The sequence below is a fragment of the Eptesicus fuscus genome, chromosome 19 (assembly GCF_027574615.1).
Source record: "Eptesicus fuscus isolate TK198812 chromosome 19, DD_ASM_mEF_20220401, whole genome shotgun sequence".
NCBI classification, from domain to species: Eukaryota; Metazoa; Chordata; class Mammalia; order Chiroptera; family Vespertilionidae; genus Eptesicus; species Eptesicus fuscus.
This window is the reverse complement of record NC_072491.1, coordinates 3,641,402-3,667,647: the sequence shown is the minus strand read 5'-3', so window position 1 is coordinate 3,667,647 and position 26,246 is coordinate 3,641,402. Positions and strand designations below refer to the sequence as shown.

Sequence of the window (26,246 nt, the reverse complement as noted above, 5' to 3'; positions counted from 1 at the left end):
CCACCGAGGTGTTAAATGAGGGAGAAATACCGTATACGGTGGGACGCCACAGAATTTCCGGGTCTTTTGCTCCAGCAGTTGGCTTACTCCACCCCTGAGCCTCTCTAGAACGGGGCGCAGCGCACCCCCTGCAGTTCCATCCCCTCCCCGGGGTCCAGGGGACGGAGGTGACCTCTATCCAAGTACCTAGCAAGGCATCTGATCGATAATGGACACGGGGGACACACGGGCCGAAGTGAGGTAAGAGACGTGAGGGTGGAGAAAATAACTGGTTTTCAGGGACGGACATCATCTCCAGCCTCAGGGGCATTCAAGAACGGCAGCGGGGGAGGGAAACTAGGCAGCCTGTCAATCAAAAACGGAGCAAGTGGTTCAGCTTGCAACGTGCAAGTTTACAGAGAGTCCTGGGCCAGGGCGGCCTGCAAGTGCCTTCTGAGCCATCACGGGACGTCTCAGCTCCACCTGCGTCATGCTAACACGACGAAGCTCTCTTCTGCGTCATTTCCAGTCCCATCTGTGGAAAATGGGAGCCCAGATGGGTGACATCTGGGAAACTCAGCCTAAACATTCACAGCCGCAGTATTCAGAAGGGCCAAGAGGCGGAAGCAGTGATGTCCACTGACTGAAGAATGGGCAACAAACGTGGTCTCTCCGTGCAAGGGAAGACCACTCGGCAAAAGACCAAACGTCCTGGCATGTGCTCCGTGTGGAGGAGCCGTGCAAACAGCATGCAAGGAGCCGGGCACGGACGACCACGTGTTGTGTGACTCCATTGCTCTCAAATGTCCAGGACGGGCAGGTCCTTCCAGACAGGAAGTGGACAGGGGTGGCCAGGGGCTGGGGGTGTTGGAAATTGGGGGTGATCGGTAAGACAACAGGATTTTTTTTTTTTTTTGAGTAATAATGTGCATAAATGGATTGTGATGATGGTTGCACAACTCTTCGAACACTGAAAGCCATTGTACTCCTTCATTAAAGGAGGTCACTGTCACACAGACAGACGGTGGGGGGCTCCCTGAGTTCCCAGCAGCTCCTGGCACACAGACAACGCCGTGCCTCTGTGCGCTGCATTCTAGAATCTTCTAGTCTGTGGCAAGAGTTCTTCCCAGAATAGCTCCGGGAAGGCCCAGCAAGAGAGAGGCAGCCGGGCTCCCTGCCGCCGGCCCTTCCTAGCCCCCCTCCCCCACCTGGGCGGGAACAGGCCCACGAGCGACACGGGGGCCCGGAACGTACGGTTCATGCCAATGTCGTGGTACGTGAGGATGACGGGCCGGCTGCCCTTGGGGGTCCCACACAGCGTGACGTGGATGGAGCCATGCAGGGTCTCGATGTCCTGCTCCTGCGGAAAGACAGCAGGCGGAGGGACTGTCACGGGGGGGTGGGGGGGGGACGGGCGTGCAGGCCGGCGTGGCTCAAACCTGACGGGACACCAGCGTCCCGGCCTAGAAGAAGCTTCTGAGGGCACGCCCAGGGCCTTGCCAGGAGGGCACTGGGCTTTGGGCAGCAAAGCAAGGCCCAGAGAGCCCTGGCCAAGGTCAGGGAGGGAGGGGGAGGGGCAGAGCTGATGGAGAGCAAGAAGTTTAACTGCGAGGGGCCGTGGGGCTGGGCTGAGGGGACCAGGTAGGCCCCCATCCTGTGAAAGCCATGGCTGTCCATCTGAGGGACATGGGGGAGGGAGGGAGGGAGGGAGGGAGGGATAAAGGCATTAACCCCAATTCCCAGGCTCCCCCCCCAGAGCAGGAAAGGGCATCATCTCTCTTTTTAACAAGAACCCACTTCCTTTCAAGTCCCAGGCAGAGTGACGGGCCCCCTGGCCCCCCTGTGAGGCCCCAAGGCAGGCAGGCCTGACGCTGGTAAAGGGGGTGCCGCTCCCCGCGGCCCTTGCCTTTGGGAAATGGGCCCTAACGGAGCCTCACCGTGTGGCAGGTGAAGCCTGCGTGCTTTCGACCTGATGTTGATGGGGGTCAACATGGCACAGCCTGGGGAACCCCAGCTCCCCGGCCCAGGGGTGCTCCTGGGCCACTGAGCGCGGAGCCTGCCCGACGCCCTGACCCCCCTCGCACCCCTCCGTGCCCAGCCCTGCGCTCCTGCTGTGGAAACATTGGAAAAACCCAGACCCTAGAGCCACGGCCCAGCCCCAGGGTGGGGCCTGGATCATCTGCCAGCCCAGCCTGGCCGTGAAGCTGCTGCAGGAACAATGGTCCATTGTGGGGGCCACACTCTCCCTTGTCTCCCCAGCTGACCCCCAGGGCGCCCTCTAAAAACAGGCCTGGCCAGGCAGCGCCCCCACCAGCCTGGGACACCAGGGTTCCAATCCAAGCACCACCCTCCCCCAGCCCTGAGCCCCGCCCGGGTCAGCACCTGTAACAGGACAATGAGCCACTCCCCACTCCTACCCCCCAGGTTCCTGAGCAGAGGAGGTGAGCTCGGGGCCTGGCGGGAAGGGCATTCTCAGTACGTGGTGGCCTGGGCACCACCTTGGTGGCAGGTACGGGACGCCCAGCCCAGGCTGGCATCAAGGATGTCTGTCCCTGGCAGCCCCCAGGGGTGGGGGTGAGTAACAGATGTTGACTCATCGCTTGGGAGGCCTTGACCTTATACAGCTGTGGAGCCGGAAGCGACTCTGTCCGAAGGCTGGGCTGCCTCCGCCTGCTCAGTCACACCCCCGGGCCTGGCACAGCCGCCTGCTCACAGCAGGTGCTCTGGATCTATTCGGTACTGACTGTCCCCAGGAGACCAGAGAGGGTACGCAACTTTCCCAAGGTCACACAGCTGGATGGTGCAGCAGGATCTGAACCCGCGACCACCCAAGTCCAGAGCCTGTGCCTTTAAAAAATATATCTTTTGTATTGATTTCAGAGAGGAAGGGAGAGGGAGAAATAGAAACATCAGTGATGAGAGAGAGTCATGGATCCGCTGCCTCCTATGCGTCGCACACTGGGGATCGAGCCCACAACCCTGGTACCTGCCCTGACCGGGAATCGAACCGTGACCTCCTGGTTCATAGGCCGACGCTCAACCACTGAGCCACGCCGGCCCGGCAGAGCTTGGGCCTTTGAAGTCTGTTTCGCACACACACTGTGCCGGGCGCCCCATGAAGACGGGGACCTTTAATGGGTCCCATGCACTGGGACTCCCTAGGGAGGGACGCGCCTAGTCAGGTCCCCCAGGACGGGGCTGTGGATGGCCCCGTGTCTCCCCAGCGTCCCCGGCACGCCCTGGGGTACACGGGCACACAGGATAGAGACCTACCCTCCGCTCCTCCCCAAACCTGCCTCTGGCCCAGCCTGCGGAACGTGCCACCGGTGTGCGGACACAGGACACGGGACACCTGCGGGGCAGGGCGCAGAGGGCGCAGCCTGGCTTTGCCTTGACCCAGATGAGCGCCACCCTCCTCTGTCTTGGGGTTCGTTCTAAGTCCCAGCGACTTCCTAGGAAGTGGGGCTGGGGGAGGGGCGGAGGGGGGCCAGGAAAGGGTGGGTTGAGGATGCCCAGGCCTCTGACTCCTGCCCGCTTCAGTCAGGGGGCGGGAGAACACGGGGCGACTGTGTGGAAAGCGAGGAATCAGGAAAAGGTCACCGCTGCCGTTTTCCCTGGGAGCGGATCCGCTTCCAAGTGAAGGGAGAGACGTCGGCCTCCCCACCCCACCCCCGGGCCCCCAACGAGGACCAGGCGTCCCCCTGGCCCGGTTCCGCCAGCAGGGCCGGCCAGAGCGGGAGCCGGACCTCAGCGGACACTGCCCGCCGCCCCCCGGCCCAGCCCCTCCGCTCGCTCCCTCCCCCGCAGGCCCGAGGGGAACGGCGCTCCTGGCCAGCAGCGCCCTGGGGATGCGCACACAGATGCCATGGAAACCCAATCAAAGCAGACCATCGGAGCACGAGAGGGGCAGGTGGGAGGAATGGGAAGCAGCCGAGGCCCCGGAGAGGCGACTGGCCGCGGGAAGAGGGATGGATGCTGTCCTCCGCACTGCCGCCCCTCCCCCCATCGGCGACATGGACTTTGGCTCCGGACACCGAGACCGAGTCTGATTTCACCATCTCGCTCATCGCAGAGTGACACTGAGCAAACCCCTTAAGCCCTCTCTGGGCCTCGCTCTTCCGCTGTCATGTGAAGACAGCAATAATTCCTCCCGGGAAGGGCGGGGACGGATGACACGAGACGATGCAGGGAGAGAGGCCAGCCCGGTTTCTGGGGCGCAGGCACCAGCTACAACGGCTCCCGTGTTTCTTCCAGGTTTAGGGGTCCGATGGGCCGAAAGGGAGGCCCAGCTCCACAGAACCCCTGGGCATGTGTCTCCAAACGGCCTGGCCCCGCCCGCTGGGCAGGGAAGGCCTGAGACAAGGAGACGGATGCAAACGTTCGCTCGCTCCCTCCCCGCTCTGGGGGGCTTCACAGAGCCTCCCCACCTGGAGCAGAGGGGGAGGGCTGAGTCACCAAGCACCTGCCGGCTCGGGGATGCTGGGATTCCAGAATTCCAGCCAAAGAAAACAAGCCGGAACCCAAAATACTCCCACCCACTCCCCTCATCACATTTGCAAACACAACTGCCCAGAACCCGACGCCAGACCGTCTCCGCCAAACCAGATCACGGGCGTCCTTCCTGCGGCCACGGCCTCCCTGGCCGGCGGCCCACCCGTGCCCGCGCTGCCAGGGCTCCGGAGCCTCTCCCGGGGGCCAAGGCAGGGTCCTGGGAGCCACCGGCAGAGCTCACAGGCCCGGGCACCCAGCGATGTGCCTTACAACGTCACCCGGGCCAAAACAAACAGCGCACCCCGAGGTGATGTCAGCCGGGGAGAGAGAAGGCGAGAGGCCGTCTGCTCTGGCGGCTGCAGGGTCTCCCGAGACGGGCCACCCCGCCGCGGGCGCGGACCCTCCGCGGCGTCCCTGCCGCTGGGCTGCGGGCTGTGCCGTCTGTTCTGAGTCATGTGCGTACCCATCCTTGACTACTTCGGGGAAGCAAGAAGGAGGCCGCCTGAGTCGGCACCAAATATTTTCCGAGAAGTAATGTTGGCTGCTTTCAGTCACACACACCGCGCGGCCGCTCCGACTCCTTAAACTCGGCTCCCAAGGAACGGGCCAGACGGGGCGTCTCCAGGGGCCGTGAGAAGCTACTCAAGGAACAGATGTCAGCAGGTCCCCATGAGGGCGTCTGGACTGGAGTTCCACACCAGCTCCCCCGCAGAGGGTGAGCGTTCGTCCCTCAAAGCTCCATGCAGGTGGCCTGCCTGGGCAGAGGGGTTTTGATAGGAGGAGCAGGGGTGAGCTGAAATCCAGCCCGCAGGCCCAGCTGGGCCCGTCCCGGTGAGAGAACAGGCCTGGGTCAGACAGAGGCCGTGGGTGAGCCTCAGTTTCCCCATCTGTAAAGGAGGGCTGATGGTACAGGTCCCGAATGACTCAGCAGGAGAGCAGGGGAAAGCCTGGCCTGGCTCATCAGAGGACGCCGACGTCCTCGCGGGCAGGCGACGCTCATTGTGTCCCTGGGCTGGTGGACCTCACTGCCTCCCTGGACCGAGGCTCCGTCCCTCTCTGCCCCCAGCCCTGCGAGCAGTCCCCGTTGGCGCATAGAGGGAAACCCTACGCGACCCCCAGGCGAGATGCTGGGAACTCCTGGAAAGCTGGGGAACTTCCATGAACCTCATGAGTCAGCCCATCCGGGAGCCAGACCCAACGCAACACGGTTTTATACAAAGACGGGGACTGGCGCCGACCAAGCATCACTCAGCAGCCACGTTCCGCTCCAAGCTGGGGCTCGTCCACGCACAGCCGCAGGGAGCGCTCGCTCCCCCGGGGCAGGCTCGGAACCCAGCCGCGGGGCCTCTGCCGCGCCGCAGCCTCTGCGTGGACCCACCGGTCCCTAATCTTCTCCGGTCACGTGCCTGGCTCCATCTGTCATTCATTCGGGTCTCGGTTCAATGTCACCTCCTCCAGAAGCCTTTCCCGACCCTCACCCTAAGGCCACCCCCGCCACGTCCGCCGCTCTGTCACCTTCCACGCCCCTCCGGGAGCTGGAATCGTCTGGTTCGCTTCATTTTTCGCGTGTGTGTTTGTCGACCCCTTCTAGGGGGGTCAGCGGAGTGATTTCAGTCAAGCACACGGCTTGTTCGCACCCCAGCCCTACCCCTTCCCAGCCCTGAGACCTCAGGCCAGAGACTTGACCTCTCTGGGCCTCAGGTTCTCACCTGTAAAATGGGCCTACGATTCGCTTCAAGCACCAGATGAGCAAAATGTGTGACACACTCAGAACGAAGCTTGGGCTACGTTCCACGCGCACTAATGCTGAGCTCTCAGCCTAGGACGTAGGTTAAAGCAGACATTCATTAACGGGACAAAGATGTCCCCAACTTCACAGGACGGTTCTGGGGGCTCAGCCCAGGCTGGTGCCCACTGTGGCCGGACCTCACCCTGCCTCTTCCCGCTCCTCCCTGAGGCCTCCCAGCCCCGGGAGGCCACGCTGAAGGCTGGTCTCTGCTCTCCCAACGACCTGGGCCCGAGCACAGGCACTCAGAGCTGGGCTTTGCAAACGATCAAGAACAACACAAAAGCGAGGAATGATCCTCCCCGGGAGCAGAAAGACGATGTTTGCCGGTTTCCAAATCAATAGCCGAGACGGCAAAAATCGATCGACACTAACCCCAGGACCCAGCCATGCCCCTTCCGGGCATGTGCCCAAGAGAAGGAGAAGCGGGGACTCAACTAGGTCCGTGTGCACCCATTAGTCACAACAGCCAGAAGGGGGCAGCAGCCCGAGTGTCCGAGGAAAGGGCATTCGGGCACGCGCTGCAGTGGGCCCAGGAGACACGGCGTTAAGTGAAAGAAGCCAACCACAAAGGGATAAATGGTGGATGACTCCACTTACGGGAGACACTTAAAGACTTAAAATCATCGCGACAGACAGGAGCGTGGCGGTTGCCAGGGGCTGCAGGGAAAGTGTTTAATGGGGACTTGGCTTCAGGTTTCACAAGATGAAGAGTTCTGGAGGTGGGTGGTGGTGACGGCCGCCCCAAAATGTGAGCATACAGAATGCCACCCACTGAAGTGTACACTTAACAATGGTTCAGATGGTACACACTCTATGGTATATGTACTTAACTGCATACGCACACACACACACACACACACACACACACACACAAAGGAAAAAGACAGCCACGAGAGTAAGTAGACAGGGGGGGGTTACTGACCCATCACTGATGGGGGAAACATGATATCGGGGTCCCCGCCGTCATTGTCCTCTCTCCACCGCCACTTACATAAGAGCGGAGTGATTTGCCCCATTTCACAGATGAGGAAACTGAGGCCAAGGGGAGGTGAAGCAACTTGCTCTGCGTCAAAGAGCCGAGAAAGGGCAAACCTCTCCTTGCCTGAACATCAAACTCAGGTAGACACGTGTGCACCCATCATTCACAACAGCCAACGTTCCCAAACCCTGTCCCCCTCGCTCCCCTTCATCCAAGGGCAATGCCTAGATGCCCAGCCTCTGGACACGGGGGGGTGAGCCAGTCACTGAAAGATGGGATCCAGGAGGAAGCAAGGAGTTGTCTGGGGGAAAGGGAGCAGAGGAGATGACGGAGATGCAGAGCTCCGAGGGGCTGGAGGCCGGGGAGACGGAGTGATGCGCAGGCAGAGCTTCCGGTGCGCACACCGGGCTGCACCCGCCTGCACCTGCTCCTGTCCTCCCTCTTCTCCAGGAATCCCACAGGGCCCCCCTGTGCCCGGGCCTCCTGTCCCATCCCCAGGGCCAGCACAGCTTGGGGCTCCCACAGACGTTGGGGTCACTAATGAGTCCAGGAATGACAGGTCCCGAGGTTCTGACCCGCCCCTCAGCCAAGAAAGGCCAGCCCACCGTCCTGAGCGGTTGTTCTTGGACAACACTCAAGAGGCAGCCGCTCCCCACCGCCCTGAGGCCAACCTGAGCAGCGATGGAGCCAGGGAGCCGCAGAGAAGCCGGGGTTCGCTTTCCCAAGCAGAGCCGAGAACCTCTGCTCCCTCCCAGCACAGGGTCCCAAACCCACCCAATGCTCCCCATCCCCCCATCCCCCCCACAGCTCTGCCCAGATCGACAACCTCCAAGGGGGCCGTGGGGACTGCTGTCTCGGGCTTCCTCGGCCAGAGCTCCAGCCAGCTGCTCTGCAGGGAGGAGCCAAGTGTGGGAAGCTAGCTCCCTCTCTCCCCTCGCCCCCAGTGTCTGAACCATGACCTCCTTCGCACCAGTGGGAGGAGGAGGGAAAGAGAAAGCAGAGCACGAAGGGGAGGGAGTCACGTCCTCTACTTGCCTGGACATCAAACTCCTGCAGGAGGCCGGTGATGGTCTGTGGAGAGACGAGAGCGACGGTCAGTTTCATCAAGGTTCCTTGCTTCTCCAAGCCCTGAGCCTGTATCTACCCTCCCTCCTCTGCGCAGCCTCCCTAATCCCTTACAAAGGGAGACTTTTCATCTCAAAGAACAGTCCGGCAGGAAAGGAGACACGTCAGCTGGATTCCTTTTTAACTACTGTCTTGGTGTAAAAAAAGATCTGAAGGTCCCAGCTGACCACAAGCCTGTGAGAGACAAGACTGTCATTACCTACGACCTGGTCTCCTGACCTCCACCCATGTGCTACGCTTTTAAATCTCAAGCCCGGCCATGCCCCTCTCCTCGCATTTCTCCCCTGGCTACCCGTCTCCTGGATTAAAACTCAGTCTCTCATGTGGACACGGAGAACAGAGACCTCTACGCATTTCCCTCAGTCCTACAATTCTGTTTCCAGCCCAAATCCCATCTCTCGCACCAGAGCTATCCGGATGTGCAGCACGCACGGTGAACGGCATGGGCCAGCGGACCACGGCCCGCCACCTGTTTTTGTAAATAAAGTTTTATTGGAACACAGCAAGCCCGTTCACATCCATGTTGCTATGGCTGCCTTCCTGCTGTAATCGTGAAGCTGAGTGGTTGCCACGACGGTATGGCCTGCAGAGCCTACGGTAGTTGCTATGTGGCCCTTCAAGAACAGGCTTGAAAACCCTGAATGTAAAATCATAACAAGGGCTTGGCAGCTTCTAAACGCAGCTGCCGCCCACCCAGGCAGCTCCCCTCCCGCCAGAGATCGGTGTCTGTGTCTGTAAAACACAGAAGGGAAAGTCTGTGACGCCACCGACCTAAACCAGAGCGGCCACACCCAGCGCCACCAAGGGGCCCGGTGAGCAGTCCGTTCACAGGGGCAGCTGGCCTGGCGTGGCTCCAGGCCCCGCACACAGTGTAACGACGTGACCGAGGACAAATTAAGCTCCTCGAGACTCAACTTCCTCTTCTGTAAAACGGGAACCATCCCAGAACCCTGTTCTCATCCGGCTGTTGGCACGAGAGAACCCACGGGACGTGGTGGCCCAGGCACGCAGGGCCTGGTCGTCATGCGAATTCCTGCTCGGAAAGCATTTGGTTGACCTTAGAGCAGGTTTGGGGAAAGGCCGGCCCACGGGCCGTACAAGGCCCTTCGAAATCCTGTGGTCTGGCCCTGCCACGGCATTAGGGGCGAGTTCACTAAATGCTTGACCAAACACAGCAGGCGGATTTTTAAGCTGATAATTTTGTTTGGCCCACGAATGATGTGATAAACATCCAAGTGGCCCTTGGGCAAAACAATGGTTCCCACCCCTGCCTTAGGGTACCTTCACGTTTGAGCCTGAACTTCACATTTTTGAAAAGAGGCATCATCACAGGCAGTTTTGCCGCTCAGTGAGAGCTGGGGAGGGAACAGAGCTTAAAATACGATGTCACTTTCACAGCAAGTGTCAAGCCATCGTCAGAACGGCCAGTCCAGGAGGGACCTGCCCGCTGGGCCGCAGGGCAGGGCCGGCTCTTTCCGGGGAGGCCTGGCTGACGTGAAAGGTTTGGCCGATGAGATGATAAGAACGGCAGCGGCAGGAGCTCAGCTTATCTCCTGCTCGCCAGACGAGGTCTGAGGTTCGAGCGGCTTCGTATCGGCAGCCCACCCCATGCTCACTGTGGCCCCAGGACGTAAGTCCCAGTGTCACTGGCGTAAAGCCGGGGAACTGGAGCGTGAAGGTTGAAGCATTTGCCGGCGGTGGACACAGCGCTGCCGAGTGTCACGGCCAGGATCTGAAGCCAGGCCGGCGGGCCCCAGGGGACGTGTGTGACCTTCACCTCGCAGCGAGGGGGTAGACAGAGCCTGTGGGCAGTGGGCTGCCGGCCGCATGTTCTAGAACCACAGATGTCAGAGGTCGGGGGCGCCTAGAGGAGCTCTCGTTCAAGGCCCTTCTTTGCACACGAGGTCAGGGAGGTGTGGGCAGAGAAGCCCAGGGGGTGGGCAGGGGCCCGGCCCGCAGTGCCAGAGCTGGGCCTGGAACGGGTACCTTTGTCCCTCTGCACACCTGGACAAGGAGACCCGTGGAAACAAGGAAGGAGTGGACACGTGTGTGCATGTGTTCATGTTGTGCACACACGTGTGCCCTTGTATGGCTGTGCATGTGATGGGGGGACCAGGAGCATCTCCACTCACCTCCCCTTTCTCCACCAAAGGCTTCACCTCGGCCAGGTCCACGTCCTGCAGCTCCCGAGACATGTCCCTGCTGTCACCTGCCTGGGAGGGGACAAAGGCCAGAGGTTAGCACTTCCTGCTGAGAGATGGTTCCAGAAGGAAGCAGATCGGGGACTAGAAAACGCGCCCTCATTCTTCCCTGCAGCTTCTACCTTCTGCACCTGTCACCAGGCTCCTCCTACAGGTCACGAAGCCCCGCCTACAGGTCACCAGGCCCCTCCTACAGGTCACGAGGCCCCGCCTTCAGGTCACCGGGCCCCTCCCACAGGTCACAAGGCCCCTCATACCCACATCACCATCTCAGCCTTGCCCCTGAGACAGGAACTGAGGCTCATGGACGCAACCACCTTACTAATGAAACAGATCGATTCTCAAAACCAGTCCTCACATCCAGTCCAGACCCCTCACCCCCCGATTTCTCGCTGCATTTTAGGAGGAGACCCCCATCCCCAGGTTGACACCAAAAGGGGACAGGAGGTCACGGGAGGCCCCCCCATGTGCAGGCATGGCACACACTTCCTCCTCCTCGACCCTCCGAGTGTCCCCAGCAGGGGCCTGCCAGGCTGGAGGTGGGATTTTTAAACCAAAGGAGCCACAGCAGCTGGGGCTGGGGCCAGAGGAGGCCCCGCCGGCTGTGGCACGGCAGGCGCAGAGGACAGAGGTGACAGCGCAGAGCGGGCGAGGCACAGGGTCCCAGAGGGGGATCTGCCGTCACCCACTCCCCAGGAGCCGGGCTTGGGCGGGCGGGTCCTGAGCACACGCCCGGAGCTTAGTCTGGAAGCTGGAGATATAAACGTTTATTCTCACAGATAAAGGGAGTGAAGCCCCCACCAGCACTGGGCGAGGCACACAGACCGGAGTGAGGGTGAGTGCCACCGCCGGCGGCAGGGACAGGGAGGGAAGCGGCAGGCGTCCGGGTGTCCCCGCTCACAGACCCGGCCTCCCGCATCCTGGACCGACCAGGCAACCTCCCGCAAACCAGGCCGGCGAGGCCCTCCACTGTCAGGCTCCAGAGCAGAAACCCAGGCCCCCAGCTCCCCAGGGCCCCACAGACGCCACGCCGGAGAGCGCGCAGCCTCTGAAACCCCAGGCAGGTGAGCTGGTGCGAGGCCCGGCCCCCGGGACCCCCAGGACCCCCAGGCGAGGCCTCTCCGAGGTCAGCCAGCAGCCCAGCCCGGGCCGCCTCCTCCCGCCCCAGGCGCTGACACATGGCATTCTGGGGGCAGATCCCCTGCGATGGTCTGGTCTGGGGCCCCATATAATTCCCCCCAGTCGATCACCAGCCCCACAAGAATGCCTTTATGCAGCCTTTGGAGTCCAGGTTCCAGAACATTCTGAAAACAAAGTCGGTTTTATATTTGCGAGCATTCCTGGGCAGCGGCCAGCCCGGAGGCCGGAGGCATGAAAAGCCGAGGTCGGACAGCCTTGCTAACTCAGCGTGTTCGTGGTCCCGAGACCCTGGCCCCACGGCCACCTCGCCTACACAGCCTAGAGAGCCTTCCAGAAGCCCAGGCAGCGCCACCCCTCCTGCAGAGAGTGGCAGGACCCAGGGTGAGAGTGGGGTCTGCCACTGTGCCCTGGCCGGGCTCAGGCAGGCCTTCTTCAGCCTCCCCACCCCGGCCTTCTTCAGCCTCCCTGCCCCCTCGTGGGCTCCAAGGAGGGGCAGCCTAATAGTATTGCTACCTGGCCTACCTGTGACTCCTGGCATTACACCAGGTGCAAAGTGGGGCCACCACTCGCTTGCTGAATAGATGAACAGGCTTTATGCAGCTTAATAGCAAGGCCTGTGTTTAAAGTCATTCTTTTTTTTAAAAATATGTATTTTTGTTGATTTCAGAGAGGAAGGGAGAGGGAGAGAGAGAAACATCGATGAGACAGAATCATGGATCAGCTGCCTCCTGTATGCCCCCTACTGGGGATAGAGCCCACAACCCGGCATGTACCCCTGACAGGAATCAAACCCAGGACCCTTCAGTCCGCAGGCTGATGCTCTATCCACTGAGCCAAACCTGCTAGGGCTAAATTCAGAGGCTGAAAACTGGCCAGTCTCCCTTCAATATTTGAGAAGTGCTGAGTATGGAGCTGGAGGGGGCTCCTGGAGCCCAGCCTTGTACTGGAGACATTTTTTAAAAAATATATTTTTATTGCTTTCAGAGAGGAAGAGAGAGGAGAGAGAGACAGAAACGTCAATGATGAGAGAGAATCACTGATTGGCTGCCTCCTGCACGCCCCACACTGGGGATCGAGCCCGCCACCCGGGCATGTGCCCTGACCGGGAATCAAACCGTGACCTCCTGGTTCATAGGTCAACGCTCACCACTGAGCCATGCCAGCCGGGCTGAAGACATTTGTGTCATGACTAGGAGATGCTACTGGCGTCCAGCGGGTGGAGACCAAGATGCTGATGATCAGCTAATCGTCCTACGGGGCACAGCACAGTCCTGGGGCAGAGCCGTCTGGCCCCTACAGCTGAGGCTGACACCCTGGCTACACCAGGAAGGTTCCAGAAAGCGCCCCAGGACCCCGAGTCTGAACACAGCAGAAGCAGCCGCCGCACTCTTTGCCCCCGGGGGTGGGGGCGCTGCAGGCCTGGGACAGCCTGCCTTTAATGAGTGCAAATGCCCCGGCAGGGAGGGCGGGGCCAGGCCCTCCACCTAGGTCACTGCCCCCATGCCCAAGGCTGCCCACACCGGGGCAATGGGCAGGCAGACAGCTGGCTGCCCCATCCTGCCAACCTGGGCCGGTTGAAGGCCAACACTTGCCCTATCTCTGTTGCCTTGAACTCTGCAAACGTGTATTTCTGAAGCTGTTTGTCTAAAGCAAATCTTATAAGGAAGTTCAATATAGAAAAACAGATTTACACACACCCTTCCCCCCCCCCCCCCCCCGCAAAAAAAAAGGTGTGGGGGGGAAGCAGACATGCTTTGGATGAAGCCCGGGGAAAAGCTTGACACCCCCAGCAGCCCCGGGCTCCCCCTCCCTCCCACCTGCCCCTCCCCCATGAGGCAAGACCCGGTCTCAAAGACCCCTGGGGTTCAGGAAGCTCAGCTCCAAACCGTGACTCATCGGGCGAGGCTTCCTGGGCCAGGCCCTCCTGTGCCCAGCACTGAGCGGAGCGCCGTAATAGCCTGTGGCCGGGGCCCCACCACGTGACAGGGAGACCCGGTCCTGCCCCGCTGAGCTCCCATCTCATGGGGCAGGTACGCCCCCCTGGGGTCCCCCAGCACCCCTCACTCATCAGACCAGTCCTGACGGGCCTGCCCCACGAGGCCACGCTGTCCTGCAGGCTGGGGCGGACGTGGCCTCCGTGACCGCCGTGTCTCCAGGGCACCGTTCCCCACCCGGACCTGCCCACCCCGGGCCGGGGTGGGACACTCTGGTGGTGGAGGCTGGCGCTACACTGCAGGGTCAGCAGCCCCCGGCTGCGGCCCCCAGATGCCGATAGCGCACACCCACCCTCCCCACCCCGGTAAGAACCGAAAACATCTGTGCACTTTGCCAAATGCCCTCTGGGGGCAAAACCGCCCCGGTTAGCAACCACTGGCCCAGGGCGGCTCCTGGTAGGAATGCAGAGTATCTGGTAGATCAGACTCTATTCAATCTCGTGTGCCTGCACACCCACTCACACTCACACACTCACTCTCTCACGCACTCACACTCTCACACACTCACACTCTCACTCTCACTCACTCTCATACTCTCACACACACACACTCACTCTCACATACTCATACACTCACACACTCAGACACTCACATTCTCACACACTCTCACATACTCTCACACACACACACTCACACACTCTCACACACTCACATTCTCACACACTCACTCTCACACACACATTCTCACATACTCACTATCACACACATTTTCACACACTCACATTCTCACACTCTCACACACTCACACTCTCACACACTCACAAGCTAACACTCTCACACACTCACATTCTCACACTCTCACACTCTCACACTCTCACACATTCACACTCTCACACACTCACATTCTCACACTCTCACACACTCACATTCTCACACACTCACACACCGGCCCCTGCAGGTTTCTGAGCACGGGGCTGAAGTCCCAGGGGTTGGAGGCACGTCATGAGATGGGTCAGCACAGATGGGCGGCCAGGACGGAGAGGCCGCTATGAGGTGTCACACTCTTACTGCTTCGTCTCCCTCTCCCTCCAGAAGTTTCGCTGCGGGTTCAAATTCACGACCCCACGGGAAGGAGCAGATCCCGTGTAGACGCTGCCTTGTAGGCAGCGCTGATCTTCACCGGGAGGGAGGGGCAGTGGGGGCTACCTGGTTTGGGGTGCTCCACTGATGCCCCCCACTGCCCACACCCAGGGGTCACCCCCCACCGCTCAAGGCCCTGCTTGGCTCAGCAGGTTCTCCCCTGGGCTTGAGGCCCAGCGCTGGATGCCAGTGCCACCCCCCTCCGCCGCCTGCTGGAAAGTCCCAGCCCAGAATGTCGGGCTGAAAGGGCCAAGGTCATCATCGTTCAGCAGACCGGGCGGCAAGGCCAGGCCACCTGGGGCGCCGTGGGTAGGAGCCCAGATGTCCCCTCCCGGCCTCCCGCTCCCGCAGGAGGGTGGATGGTGCGGTCCCTCCAGGAAGGGCAGGCGGAAGCCCCTCCAGACAGCGAGTTAGTCGGCACCGGGCTCCTTCCGCTAAAACCCACTCGGTGCCCAAACCGGGCCCCACGTCACCCCGCCACCTGCCAGACGGTTCCTATCACCATGTCTTCCTTTCGTCTGACCCCCCAGAAGGAATTCAGAGAAAACCAACGTCCGACAAGTGGCAGGTGGCCCGGAGCTGGGGGAAGCCTGGAGGGTCGGACCAGGCTGTCATCAGTTATTAGGTCTGTGATTCCCACCAAGTTAGCTGACCTCTTAGCCTCGGTTTGCTCATCTGTAAAATGGGCCTAAATAACCCAGCTCCCAGTGAGCACCACGGGGCTTCAATTAAACATTGGCCCAGAGAACCTGCTAAGTTAGCTGCTCAGTGGACCAGTGCAGTGTCCCTTCCCGGGTGCCTCAGAGACCAGGGGCCTCTGTGAGGACACAGCCTGTGTTTCAGGCGCCGTTAGCCGCACAGAGATCCGGCAAGGACGGGGGACACAGAAGACGCCTGGCAAACGCCACCTGAGTTTTCAACGATCAGACCCAACGTGCCACCTCGTGGGTCTCCTCTCCATCAGCGACGCTGGTCCCTGAGTGAGGAAGGCCCAGGGGGCGGGCAGATCTCTTTCCGGTTCCACAGGCCCAGGGGACACTCAGCAAGGAGCTGGGCCTCCTGGGTCCCACGGGAAGCCAAGCCCGGGATTTGCCGGGAGAAGGCAAGACCGTGACCCCGAGGACAGGGGGCAGCGGGCAGAGGCACCTCGGGCAAGCTGAGGCCGCGTGAGAGCCGAGAAGAGCTGTGAGGAGGGGACACAGCCCGCCATTCTCAAAGGCCGGGGGGGGGGGGGGGGGGGGCGGGGGGCGGGCGGAGCAGCAGGAACCCTGCCTAAGGAGTCGGGCGTGGGAACGCGCCACCCTCTCGCCACATGACTTTGCCCGTGGCATTCACGCCCATCTGTAAAACATGCAGGCTGTGCTCCATGCGCATCACACGGTCCGTGAGAACCGTGGGCCGATGGGAACCGAGGCGGGACAGTGCTGCGCAGAGAGGCCACGGACACGGGTCTCGCCAGGGCCCGGCCCAGCTCGGCGCCGCCCGGATCTGCCCGCAAGTCCCTGTCCCGCTCCTGACCGCAGGCCCCTGGCTGTCTGGGAGACGGGAGCCTCCCTCCAGCTCGGGCACCCCTCACACACCCTCCTCAGCAAGCCCTCCTGGGCCCCTGGGACTTCCACGACGGGGGCAGAGGTGGTGTCCGGCCGAGAAACATCCACGACATGCGCAGGGGTCTCCGGGACGCGGCCACCCCAGCAAGACCGGCCCGGGAGACACCCACACGGACGCCCATGAGTCCTAGCAACAGGGGCGACTTCTGTGGGGCTTGCCGGGCTCCGAACTCTGCCCTCCCTTTGAGCAACCCTAGAAAATAGGCACCATTTCATGGGTGGGGAAACCGAGGCACAGAGGCGTTAGGAGATGTGCCCTGGGTCACTGAGCACAGGTGAAAACAACCCTCACCGCTCAGTTGACCATGACCTCAGCTCGCAGGAAATGTGCACGCACTGCGCCCACCTTAGCCCAGGTCGGATGCCCTAAGGAAGGGACCTGCGTGGGTCAGCGGGGGGGGGGGGAGGGGGGCCCAGCAGCATCTCCCCGCACCCTCCAAAGCCCCCAGGGTGCCGCCACGAGAGGCCAGGCTTCGGGCAACGTCCACCGCTTAGGTTTTCCTCTTCTCCCTTCGGGGACTCAGGGGGCTCCCGAAACCGCCCACGCAATCCTTTGAAAGAGGGGCCACGGCTCCATTCTGCAAGGAGGCCCGGGAGGGTGGTGTCATCACCCCCGCTCACAGGTGGGGGACCTGAGGCTCAGAGCAAAGGCCCACGCGACTCCCTAAAAGCCTGACTGCTCCCCACGGGGAAAGATGGAAACCCCTCTAGGACAGTGGTCGGCAAACTCATTCGTCAACAGAGCCAAATACCAACAGTACAACGACTGAAATTTCTTTTGGGAGCCAAATTTTTTACACTTCAACTTCTTCTAACGCCACTTCTTCAAAATAGACTCGCCCAGGCCGTGGTCTTTTGTGGAAGAGCCACACTCAAGGGGCCAAAGAGCCGCATGTGGCCGACCGCTGCCCTAGGATGTGGGTGCAGGTGTGTGTGGGGGGGGGGGGCCCGGCCTCCTGGAGTCCTTTAATGAAGCAGAGGAAGAGGGCGGGAGAGAGATGCTGACACCCGTGTGTCCATTGTGACGGTCAGCACCTGCCCGGCTTTGGTCCGCTCCGCAGCACGCGGTTTCCAGCCACAGTTCTTTCCAGCTCACTGGGCGCTTCTAGGACCAGCTGGAAAGGGGCTCAGCATCGTCCCGGAAGGTTCCAGAGAACAGCGCCGGGTCCCCTGGGCCTCACGGAAAGTAGCCTGGGGGACGCCCTGGCCACCCCACCTTGCTGTGGATATGCCCTCCGGTCCGGTCTTGGCAACAAGCTGCAGGGCCGAGCAGGGGTTTCTGGATGCTTTCTGGACATTCGAAACTTGGGGCCTTCAACGCTCAAGATTTCTTTCTTTCTTTTTTAAAAAGTATATGTTTATGGATTTCAGAGAAGAAGGGAGAGAGAGAGAGAAACAGCAATGATGAGAGAGAACCATGGATCGGCTGCCTCCCACAAACCCCGCCCTGGGGGTCCAGCCCGCAACCCGGGCACGTACTCTGACCTCTGACCGGGAACGGAACCGGGACCTCCGGGCTCATAGGTCTACGCACAGCCGCTGAGCCACGCCGGCCGGACGCTCAATGTTCTTTCTTATGTAATCAACCTCGTCAACAATTAGGACCTTCGAGAAAGTACTCCCGTTTCGGGGAAGGAAAGCGGAGAATTCGCTCTCCCAGTCCGCACAGTGGTGCTGAGACGACAGCCGGACCCGGAGCCTCGGCAGCACCCCCGGGATGCTCTGACGGGGACAGCACGGAGCAGGAGCGCTGCACAGCAGGCACACGCCAACCCACGCATCCCCCGGTGCAAGGCTGGAGCAGGCACCGCATTCCTCTGTGATCCCCGAGCCCCGGCCCGCGGAGAGGCGGGGCGAGGGGCTGGGACCAGGCAGCAGGAAGCAGAGGGGTCGGGGGTCATCATCGCCCACCCCCTTCTCTGCAACGCCACCCCGAAACCTGCAGGCCGCTTCTCAGCGGAGGTTTGGCAGCTGGAACCATTTTTTCTAAAACATGTTTTTATCGATTTGAGAGAGAAAGGGAGAGGGAGAGAGAGAGAGAGAGAGAGAAACATCTATGCAAGAGGAACATCGATCGGCTGCCTCCTGCACACCCACTATGGGAGATGGAGTGGGCAACCGGGCATGTGCCCCGACCGGAAATCGGACCCGCGACCTCTTGGTGCACGGGCTGAAGCTCAACCCACTGAGCCACACCGCCGGGAGGTAGCGGGAACAATTTGTTTGGCGGACAAATTGCTGAGGCAGGGGTGGGGAATGTCCGACCAGCGAGCCACATCAGGCCCCGGAAACCATGTGGCCTGGCCCTGCCGAGGCATTAGGGGGGAGTTAATGAAATGTCTGACGCAATGTCGCAGGCTAGTGTTTACGTGGGTAATTCTGTATGGCCCGCGAATGGCGTTATAGATATCCCAATGGCCCTCCCCACCCCTGGCCTGAGGGGACACGTGTAATCACCAGAAGCCGAGGACACGGGTCAGGCTACAGGGTTTTTCTGCGAATCTCGGGGACAGGCCTGAGCTCACTGGACGGCCCGGGAGCCAGTGTGTGGAACGCACACAAACGGGGCCAGTGTTCGTGGAGGAAGCGGAACCAGATTCTTCCTACAAACCCTGTGACCCGAGATGGGACGCTTGCCACGGCGACAGCGTCCCCCCCGCAATGGTCCTTCCACCCTCCGGGCGGCCTCCCGACCTTCCCTAACACGGTGGCCCGAGGTCCTTCCTTCCCGAACGGAGGTTTCCTTCTGACCAGCGCGGAGTGCCGCTCAGTGCCAGGCCCTCGGGCCCAAGGGGGTGATAGAGAAACGCAGTCCGGACCGGTCCAAGGAGGGCACCATGGGCACCGGAGGGCGCCCGACCCCGCCTGCAGGGCAGCGTCTGGAGAGAGCAGGGAGGCGGGTGGCGGCGTGGAGCGGGGCAGCGTGGGGGTCCCGGGCTGGAGCCTCACAGTGACCTCCTTCTCAAGAATGCCTCTTGTACCCCCATTCAGAGGGGCTGCCAGAACCTTCTCAAAGCCAAGGGGGTGGCGCCGGGGGTCAGGATGGGGCAACAGGATGAAGCCCCGGTCCCCCCACCTCTGTCAGCGGAGCTGCCCCGGGGGTACATGTGAGACTTGTCCGGGGTCTCCGCGGGCGTAAGGAGGCGGGAGGGGGGCGGATAAAGCAGATGAGCTCCGGCACGGGCATTCCGGACGGCTACGGAGTCTCATTCGCTCCCACCTCAGTTGGAGGGACGTCCCCTTAACCTGCAAAAGCCTCCAGAAGGGTCCCCGGCGGTGGGGCAGGGTGGGCAGGACTGCAGTGGCTGTCAGGAAGGAAAGTCAAAGACGGGACCCCACACGGACCTGCCTGTGGCCCCGAAGTCTGTAATCTGTTCCAGTCCGTGTTGCCAAAGCAGGCACCCAGGCCTTCCCCCAGGTCTCTCCTCACAGGACACCCACCCAGAGCATCACTGGGCTCCACTGGCACCCAAGCTCCCCCCCCCCCCCCCCACCACTGTGCACACGGAGGCCAGGAAGCGTTCGGGAACTCATCCTCGGGTCTGCAACCGAGCCTGCCCCACAGCAGTCCCTGCCGTCAGCTGTGGAGAAGGGACCCACCCGAGGGCAGGCCAGGACCAGACTGAGACCAGCAGGCAGGAAGGGCAGCGTGCAATGAACCAGGGCACCGGGTCCATGGTCTAAGGACAGGTCCAGGTCCCTGGCCCTGCCGGCCGGCCGAGGAGGTGCCCTGAGAAGGTCATGTGTGAGAATTATTGGCAGAAGCCTACGTGGTGTTCCCACGGACTGAGCCCTATTCTCAACTCCTGAACATGAATGAACTCAGGTAACACTACACGTCCTCCTGAGGCCGCGGGTATGAGCCTCATTTCCAGGGGAAGAAACGGAGGCACTGAGCCCCTAATTGCCTGTCTACGCCTCTCACCCCAACGTGTCAGGGAAAAGAACACGGGTTTTCAAGTCCGACTCTCTGGGTTCAAAGCCTGGCTCTCGCACGCTGAGCCCCGGGCTACAGGCAAGTCCCTTCAACTCCCTGGCCTCGGTTTGCTCATCCATTCAGTGGAGCCAACGCGGCTGAGGCAGAACCAGAGCTGCTTCCAGGACGTTAGGGGTGAGGGGATGCGGCCGCTGACCCGGAGAGAGATGTCCTGCCCCTCCCCTGACCCCTCCCGCTGGAATCTTAGATGCTGAGTCATCGCCCTGGCTCAGGGAGGCTCAGGGAACTTGAGTCATGCCTTGGATGGGGTTCCCTGGAGCCGGGTCCCATCAGACAAGCACAATGGAACCCTTCCTTCCATCCGCACCCAGGCAGCTCGGGCGGGAGGTTCCGGGCACCCCAGGGGCCCCAGCTCAGATCAGATCTTCAGTCCAACCTGGAGGGGGCAGGCTGGACGCAGCCAGCCAGCCACCACTGGGCGGGCGGCACGGGAGGAGGGAGGCGAGCAGCGCTCTTTCTGGCCAGACGGCTTCTGTTCGTGACTCAAGAACACCTGATGTACGCTAAACACACGTAAACACACGAAACCCGCCCGCACACCGTCCGGAACGTTCCCTCACCAGAAACTCCTCGAGATCCGATTGACTTCTACCCTCTGATAGCACTCTGACCCACCCGACCCCCGCAATCCCCACAGCAGCGGGGTCTGGAGAGGCGGGTTCCAGTGCTACCTGGGCCTCGGCGAGTTGCTCCCTGTCTCTGGGCCTCAGTTTCCAACTGTAAAATGGGGAGAAGGTGGGCCAGCCACTCGGGGAGTGTGTAGGTCCATTCCAAGCGATCCAGGCAGCGGGCGGCAGACCCGGCCCTGCTGGCGGTCCCAGGAGAAGCCAAACCCGTGCTGTCCTGTCCGCGGAGACCACCGGGCACCCAGCACCTGAGCTCCTCCCCCATGCCAGGCCCTGGGCCAGGCGCCAGGCGCCAGGGCGCGGCCGGCACGGCCTTCCTCCTCACCCTCCTGCAGCTCATCCTGGAGGTCACAGGTCAGGGGCACCCCAGCTTTCACTCCTGATACCAGATCACTGTTCCTCTCGAGGTGTCTCACAATTCCCGACTCTCCCCACCCGGCCCCCAGCCTGTGCCACCCCAGCACTGGGCACCCAGGCCTGTGGTCTGTGCCTCCCCCACGTCTCCCCTGGCCGGGGAGCCCCTTGCAGGCAGGTGCTGGGTTTGCTCTGTCCGTCCCTCGCTCATTTCTATTTGCCTTTGGGGAACTTGGTGAAGACGCCCGCGTTTCTCTACAGGGGCAGGCAGGCGGGCGGGGCTGGGCGGTTTGCCTTGAACCCGGGTTTTCATAGCACGACGGTTTGCATTTAAATATGTGTTCCCCCGAGGTGGCCGAGAGAAGCCCGGCATGGCGGGTGGGTGGTATGAGGGGACTGAAGCCCTCCCGTGCGGCCACTGGCCGGGCCCTCTTAGAACCGTCCATCTTCCCCAGGAACCTAACGGCACCCAACAAACTCAAGTGCCCAGGCCATCTGGGAAGAGCTGGTCTGGGCCAGGATAACCGCTGCCCCACACCGGCTGCCGGGCACCTCCCCCTTCCCCGCCACAGATGGGGCTGTCCCTGCCCGCAGGGGTGTCTGACAACAGAGGCAGAGGCGACAGACAGCAGAATTGGGAGGGGGGTGGTTTATATGTTGGGGGTGAGGGTAGAGGGACGGAGTGGGGGGTGGGTTAAGAGAACCATCCACTAACACCCAGCTTCAGCTCCTCATGTGACAGCGCCTCTCCCCTGGCCCCGCCACGCTGCACACGCCCTGCCCAGGGCTGAATCAGAGACCGCGGAGGCGCTCCCGGGATGGCCGAGCAATTCCAGCTGTTCTCGCCCCTGGAGAGCAGGCCGGGCAGGCCAGGCAGGGACAAGAAGGAAAGCGGGGGAGGGTGGGTGGAGGCGAAAATGACGCCATCCCTAACCCAGCCGGCGCGGGGCCACCAGGGGCCCGCAGGACCCCTCTGGGCCAGGTCACCTATCACGCGCAGCCACAGCGCCAACCCCAAGCCACCTCTGGGGGCGCACCCTGCCCAGCAGCGCACGCACACACTGGCTCCTGCGCATGTTGTAGGAGCTGTGACACACCTCGGACTCTCTCTCTCTCTCTCTCTCTCTCTCTCTCTCTCACACACACACTCACACACACACACACACACCCCACCCTGGCGTCCAGGCTCAATCAGCCCCCGCTTTGCAGAGACGTATCCTTTCTGGCTCAGTCAGTTTGGGAACCAGACACACCCACACCCCTTCTTCCAGCCTCATCTCCAGCTTCTACCCACACCTCCTTTCTACACACGCGCGCGCACCATCCTTCCTTCCCCAGACACCCCACTCCAGCGACACAGCCTCGACCCCCACAGCCCCCTCCACGCACACGCGTTCACCCCCCGAGGCCCTCCTCCTGCTCCCGCTTCAGCGCGGCCAGCGGTGATTCTGGGAGAACCTTGGGAAGGGGGGGACCCAGGTGTTCCCCGCCGGCTCTCCACCGCCTCCCCGACCCCCAGGACCCCGCAGCCCCAGCGACAGGAAAGAAGCGCGGGCACTCGTCTTTTCTCCTCCTCTTCCCTAACCGAAACCTCCCGCTCCGGAGGTGCCCGCGCCCCAAAGCCCTCCACACACCCGCGCCCGGGGTCGCCGCGCACTCGCAGCTCCCGGGACCACAAGGCACGGTCCAGGGGTTGCAGCAGCAGCACCCACAGGCGACAGCCCCCCTCCGCCCGCCGAGAGGAGGGCATGGGCTTACCCCAGGTAGAGGGAGAGAGGCAGCAGGAGCTGGCGCTAGGCTGGCGGGGCCGGGCGAGAACGGAGAGGAACCGCGAGGATGGGCGTGCGCGCACTCTGGAGACCGAGGCGAGAGCCAGGGAGGTTTGTTTATGTCCCGGAGGAGGGAGATTTTATAGGCGCTGCGGCCCCGCCCCGCGCCTCGCCCCGCCCCGCCCCGCCCGGGCCCCTCGCAGCGGGGACACACCCCTCGCCCGCGCTCAGCTCCCGGCCGCTCCTCCCGCCCGCGCCCGCGCCTACCTCGGCTCGGCTGCTGGGCCGGCGCCCGCCGGATCCACCGCCTGTTGCGCAACCCCCAGTAGGGGCGCGGCGGGGCGGGGCGGGCCCGCTGGGCTCTGCCGTCCCCTCCCTCTCCCGCAAGGCCGGGACCTCTACGTTTTGCAGTGGACGTACGTGCACGGGGATGCGTGTGTGTGCTTGTGCGTGTGCGTGTGTGCGCGCGCTCATGTATGTGCATGTGGACTCCCGTGTGTCCCTGTGTGACAGAGTGGCCCCCATCTCGGCCTCAGAGTTTCTTCTTCTTCTGAGTCCCGTCGCGCTACACGCTGACATCCCTTTGGGGCGACTCCCCGACTTCTTCCAGGTCTTCGCTCCCAAACCCCATGGGGCCGCTTTCCTGCCCCGCCACCGCCGGGGCTCCCCGCCCCACCAGCGCCCTGCGATCCTCACTCCGGGCCCCTCCTTGTTGCATCAGCTCTCCGCTGAAATCCTGGATCCCCTGGCATCTCATCCACCCTGCCCGCCCCATCCTAATGCCTGGCGAGCCCCTTCCTCTCCGCCTCCCTTTCTGAACCCACCTGCCCCTCTGCCCCCAAGGCCTTCTCGCCTCTCCCCCCCTCCTCCCTCCCCCCTCCAGAGCCTGGCTGGGAAGTCTCAGGGCTCCTCTCCTGGTTCCTGGACTTCCCCAGCACCCTTTCCACCCTTAGTGCCTCTGCGGGGTTGTTGTTGCTTAACAACTGCCTGTGTGTGCTCAACCTGCACCACAGACTGCAACCCCCAGCGGCTGGCTCTGTGAAAAGGTCGGAAGGGGAGACCAGGGCCCCACCCCGGCCAGTTCGTCAGAGCCTCAGGGAGTGCAGAGCGGGCACTGGGGGTGTTTTAAACGCTCCCCAGGTCCTTCTAACATGCAGCCCTGGGGAGAGACAGGGCCCTGGAGGAACATCACTGCAGAGGAAAGGGATGTCACCAACAGTCCTTGTCCCCAGACGGCTGGCACATGCAGGCTCCTGTGCCCTCGCCACTCCCCCCCCCCTCCTCTGGCGATTGGGAGCCTCCTCCCTCTGCTCAGAGCAGGGGACTTGGCTCTCCCCTGAGCGCCCCGTTACCTCCCTGGGCCCTGACATCTACTGACCCTGTCATTCCACAAATAGGTTTTATATATTTTTATTGATTTCAGAGAGGAAGGGACAGGGAGAGAGAGATAGAAACATCAATGATGAGAGAGAATCATTGATCGGCTGCCTCCTGCACGCCCCCCCTACTGGGGATCGAGCCCGCAACCCAAGCATGTGCCCTTGACCAGAATCGAACCTGGGAACTTCCAGTCCGCAGGCCAACGCTCTATCCACTGAGCCAAACCGGCTAGGGCTCCACAAATATTTATGGAGCCTCTGCTGAGCCAGGCTCTGTGCTCCGCCACCGGGAAAAACACCGAGAAGGCAAAGTCCTGTCCTTCCGAGGCACAGCCGAGTGCCCGGCTCTCAATGCCCCCACTCACAGGGAGGGCAGCCAGGCCACTCGACTCGGGAGCTGGATGGGCACCTGCGCTGCCCAGGCGCCACGCTAGACCTGGGGGCAGGGCGGTGACCGGAACAGTGCCCCCTCCACAGCCACCCTGTGGTCTGAAGACCCTCCCGTACCCAGCAATCTCTCCGGCAGTGTGCTTGTAGCCCCCTCTCATTCGTCCATCTCACTGACCTCGCCGCTTGGGCTTTCAACAACCATGTCCTGAGCACCTGTGGTTTGCTACCTGCCCAGGATGCAGAGCGTGGGGTTCCGAAGCCGCCTCCTCCAGGAACGCATGCAAACCCCAGCGTGGGGCTGGCGCAGGGCGCTCTGCCTGGCGAGGTCACTTCCGGCCCCTTTGAGGAAGTCTCTGGGGCAGAGCACGCAGAGCCAGGGACCCCCAAGTTGCCCACTGGGAGGCTGGGTTTGTGCTGAGGAGCCCCAGATTTCCAGAAGACAATGAGCAGCGAACTTAGGGGAAGGGGGAGGGATGGTCCCAGGAGCACAGGGAGGAGAAAAGAATTAAAACAGTGAAGGAGGATTTTTCTAAACCCAGGGTGGCCTTAGCCGGTTTGGCTCAGTGGATAGAGTGCTGGCCTGTGGACCAAAGGGTCCCGGGTTCGATTCCGGGTAAGGGCACGGACCTTGGTTGCAGGCTTGATCCCCGGCCCTGGTTGGGGCACGTGCAGGAGGCAACCAATCAATGTGTCTCTCTCACGTCGATGTTTCTCTCTCTCTCCCCCTCCCTTCCACTCCCTAAAAATCAGTGGAAAAATATCCTCGGGTGAGAATTAAAAAATAATAGAAATAAATAAATAAAATAAAACCCGGGTGAAGGGGGACCCTTGCGGAGTCCCAATCAGCTTGGAAGAGTGGCCGTGGACCCCACGCTCCCGCTCCAAGGCCCCGCCCAGCCGGCTTCTTCCTGTTGCGATGGACCGTGGCCTCTCCCACCGAGTCTGCATGCAGCCCTTGTGGTGTGGCGCTGCTCCAGGAAAGACTGGCGTCGGGGCAACCCTGGGTGCACACCCAGGTGTAGGATGCTCACTCTATGGAGTGGCCCCCCACCCTGGGAACTGAGAGGTGCCCACACAGGTCCCCAGCCCAGCCCTTGGAGCCCGATGCAGGCGCTGTTGCATGGAGCTGTTTATTTACTTCTTTCTCATGGAATTAGATCGCTCAGTGCTGCAAACCCACCACAGGATGAGACTGGAGAAATTTCTGTGTAGCAGCGCCTTCGCTTTTATCTCAGGATGTGTGAACTGAAAGGACCATGGGGATCGGCCATTCCCAGCCCTCTTCCTTGGAACGGGGGAGCACGCCCATTGGGGAGTACGGGCGGAGGGAGACGCAAGAGGCA

The 26,246-nt window shown here is 61.8% G+C and overlaps 1 protein-coding gene across 4 annotated transcripts in view; it reads right to left on the bottom strand.

Annotated features, from left to right (window-relative positions):
* NDRG1 (N-myc downstream regulated 1) overlaps positions 1–23,237 on the bottom strand; it is a 41,325-nt gene extending 18,088 nt beyond the window's left edge. Inside the window, exons 1-4 of one of the 4 annotated variants that reach the window (XM_054708279.1) lie at positions 23,124–23,237; positions 10,496–10,576; positions 8,274–8,309; positions 1,234–1,339 (exon numbers count right to left, since the gene is read on the bottom strand). In XM_054708279.1, coding sequence (XP_054564254.1) covers positions 1,234–1,339; positions 8,274–8,309; positions 10,496–10,558 — 205 coding nt within the window. In that variant the 5' untranslated portion in view covers positions 10,559–10,576; positions 23,124–23,237. Of the gene's footprint in view, positions 1–1,233; positions 1,340–8,273; positions 8,310–10,495; positions 10,577–19,082; positions 19,162–23,123 lie in introns of those variants that run through there. The other 3 variants (XM_054708278.1, XM_054708277.1, XM_054708280.1) reach the window with 3 other exon arrangements.
* Between the last annotated feature and the right edge of the window lie 3,009 nt (positions 23,238–26,246).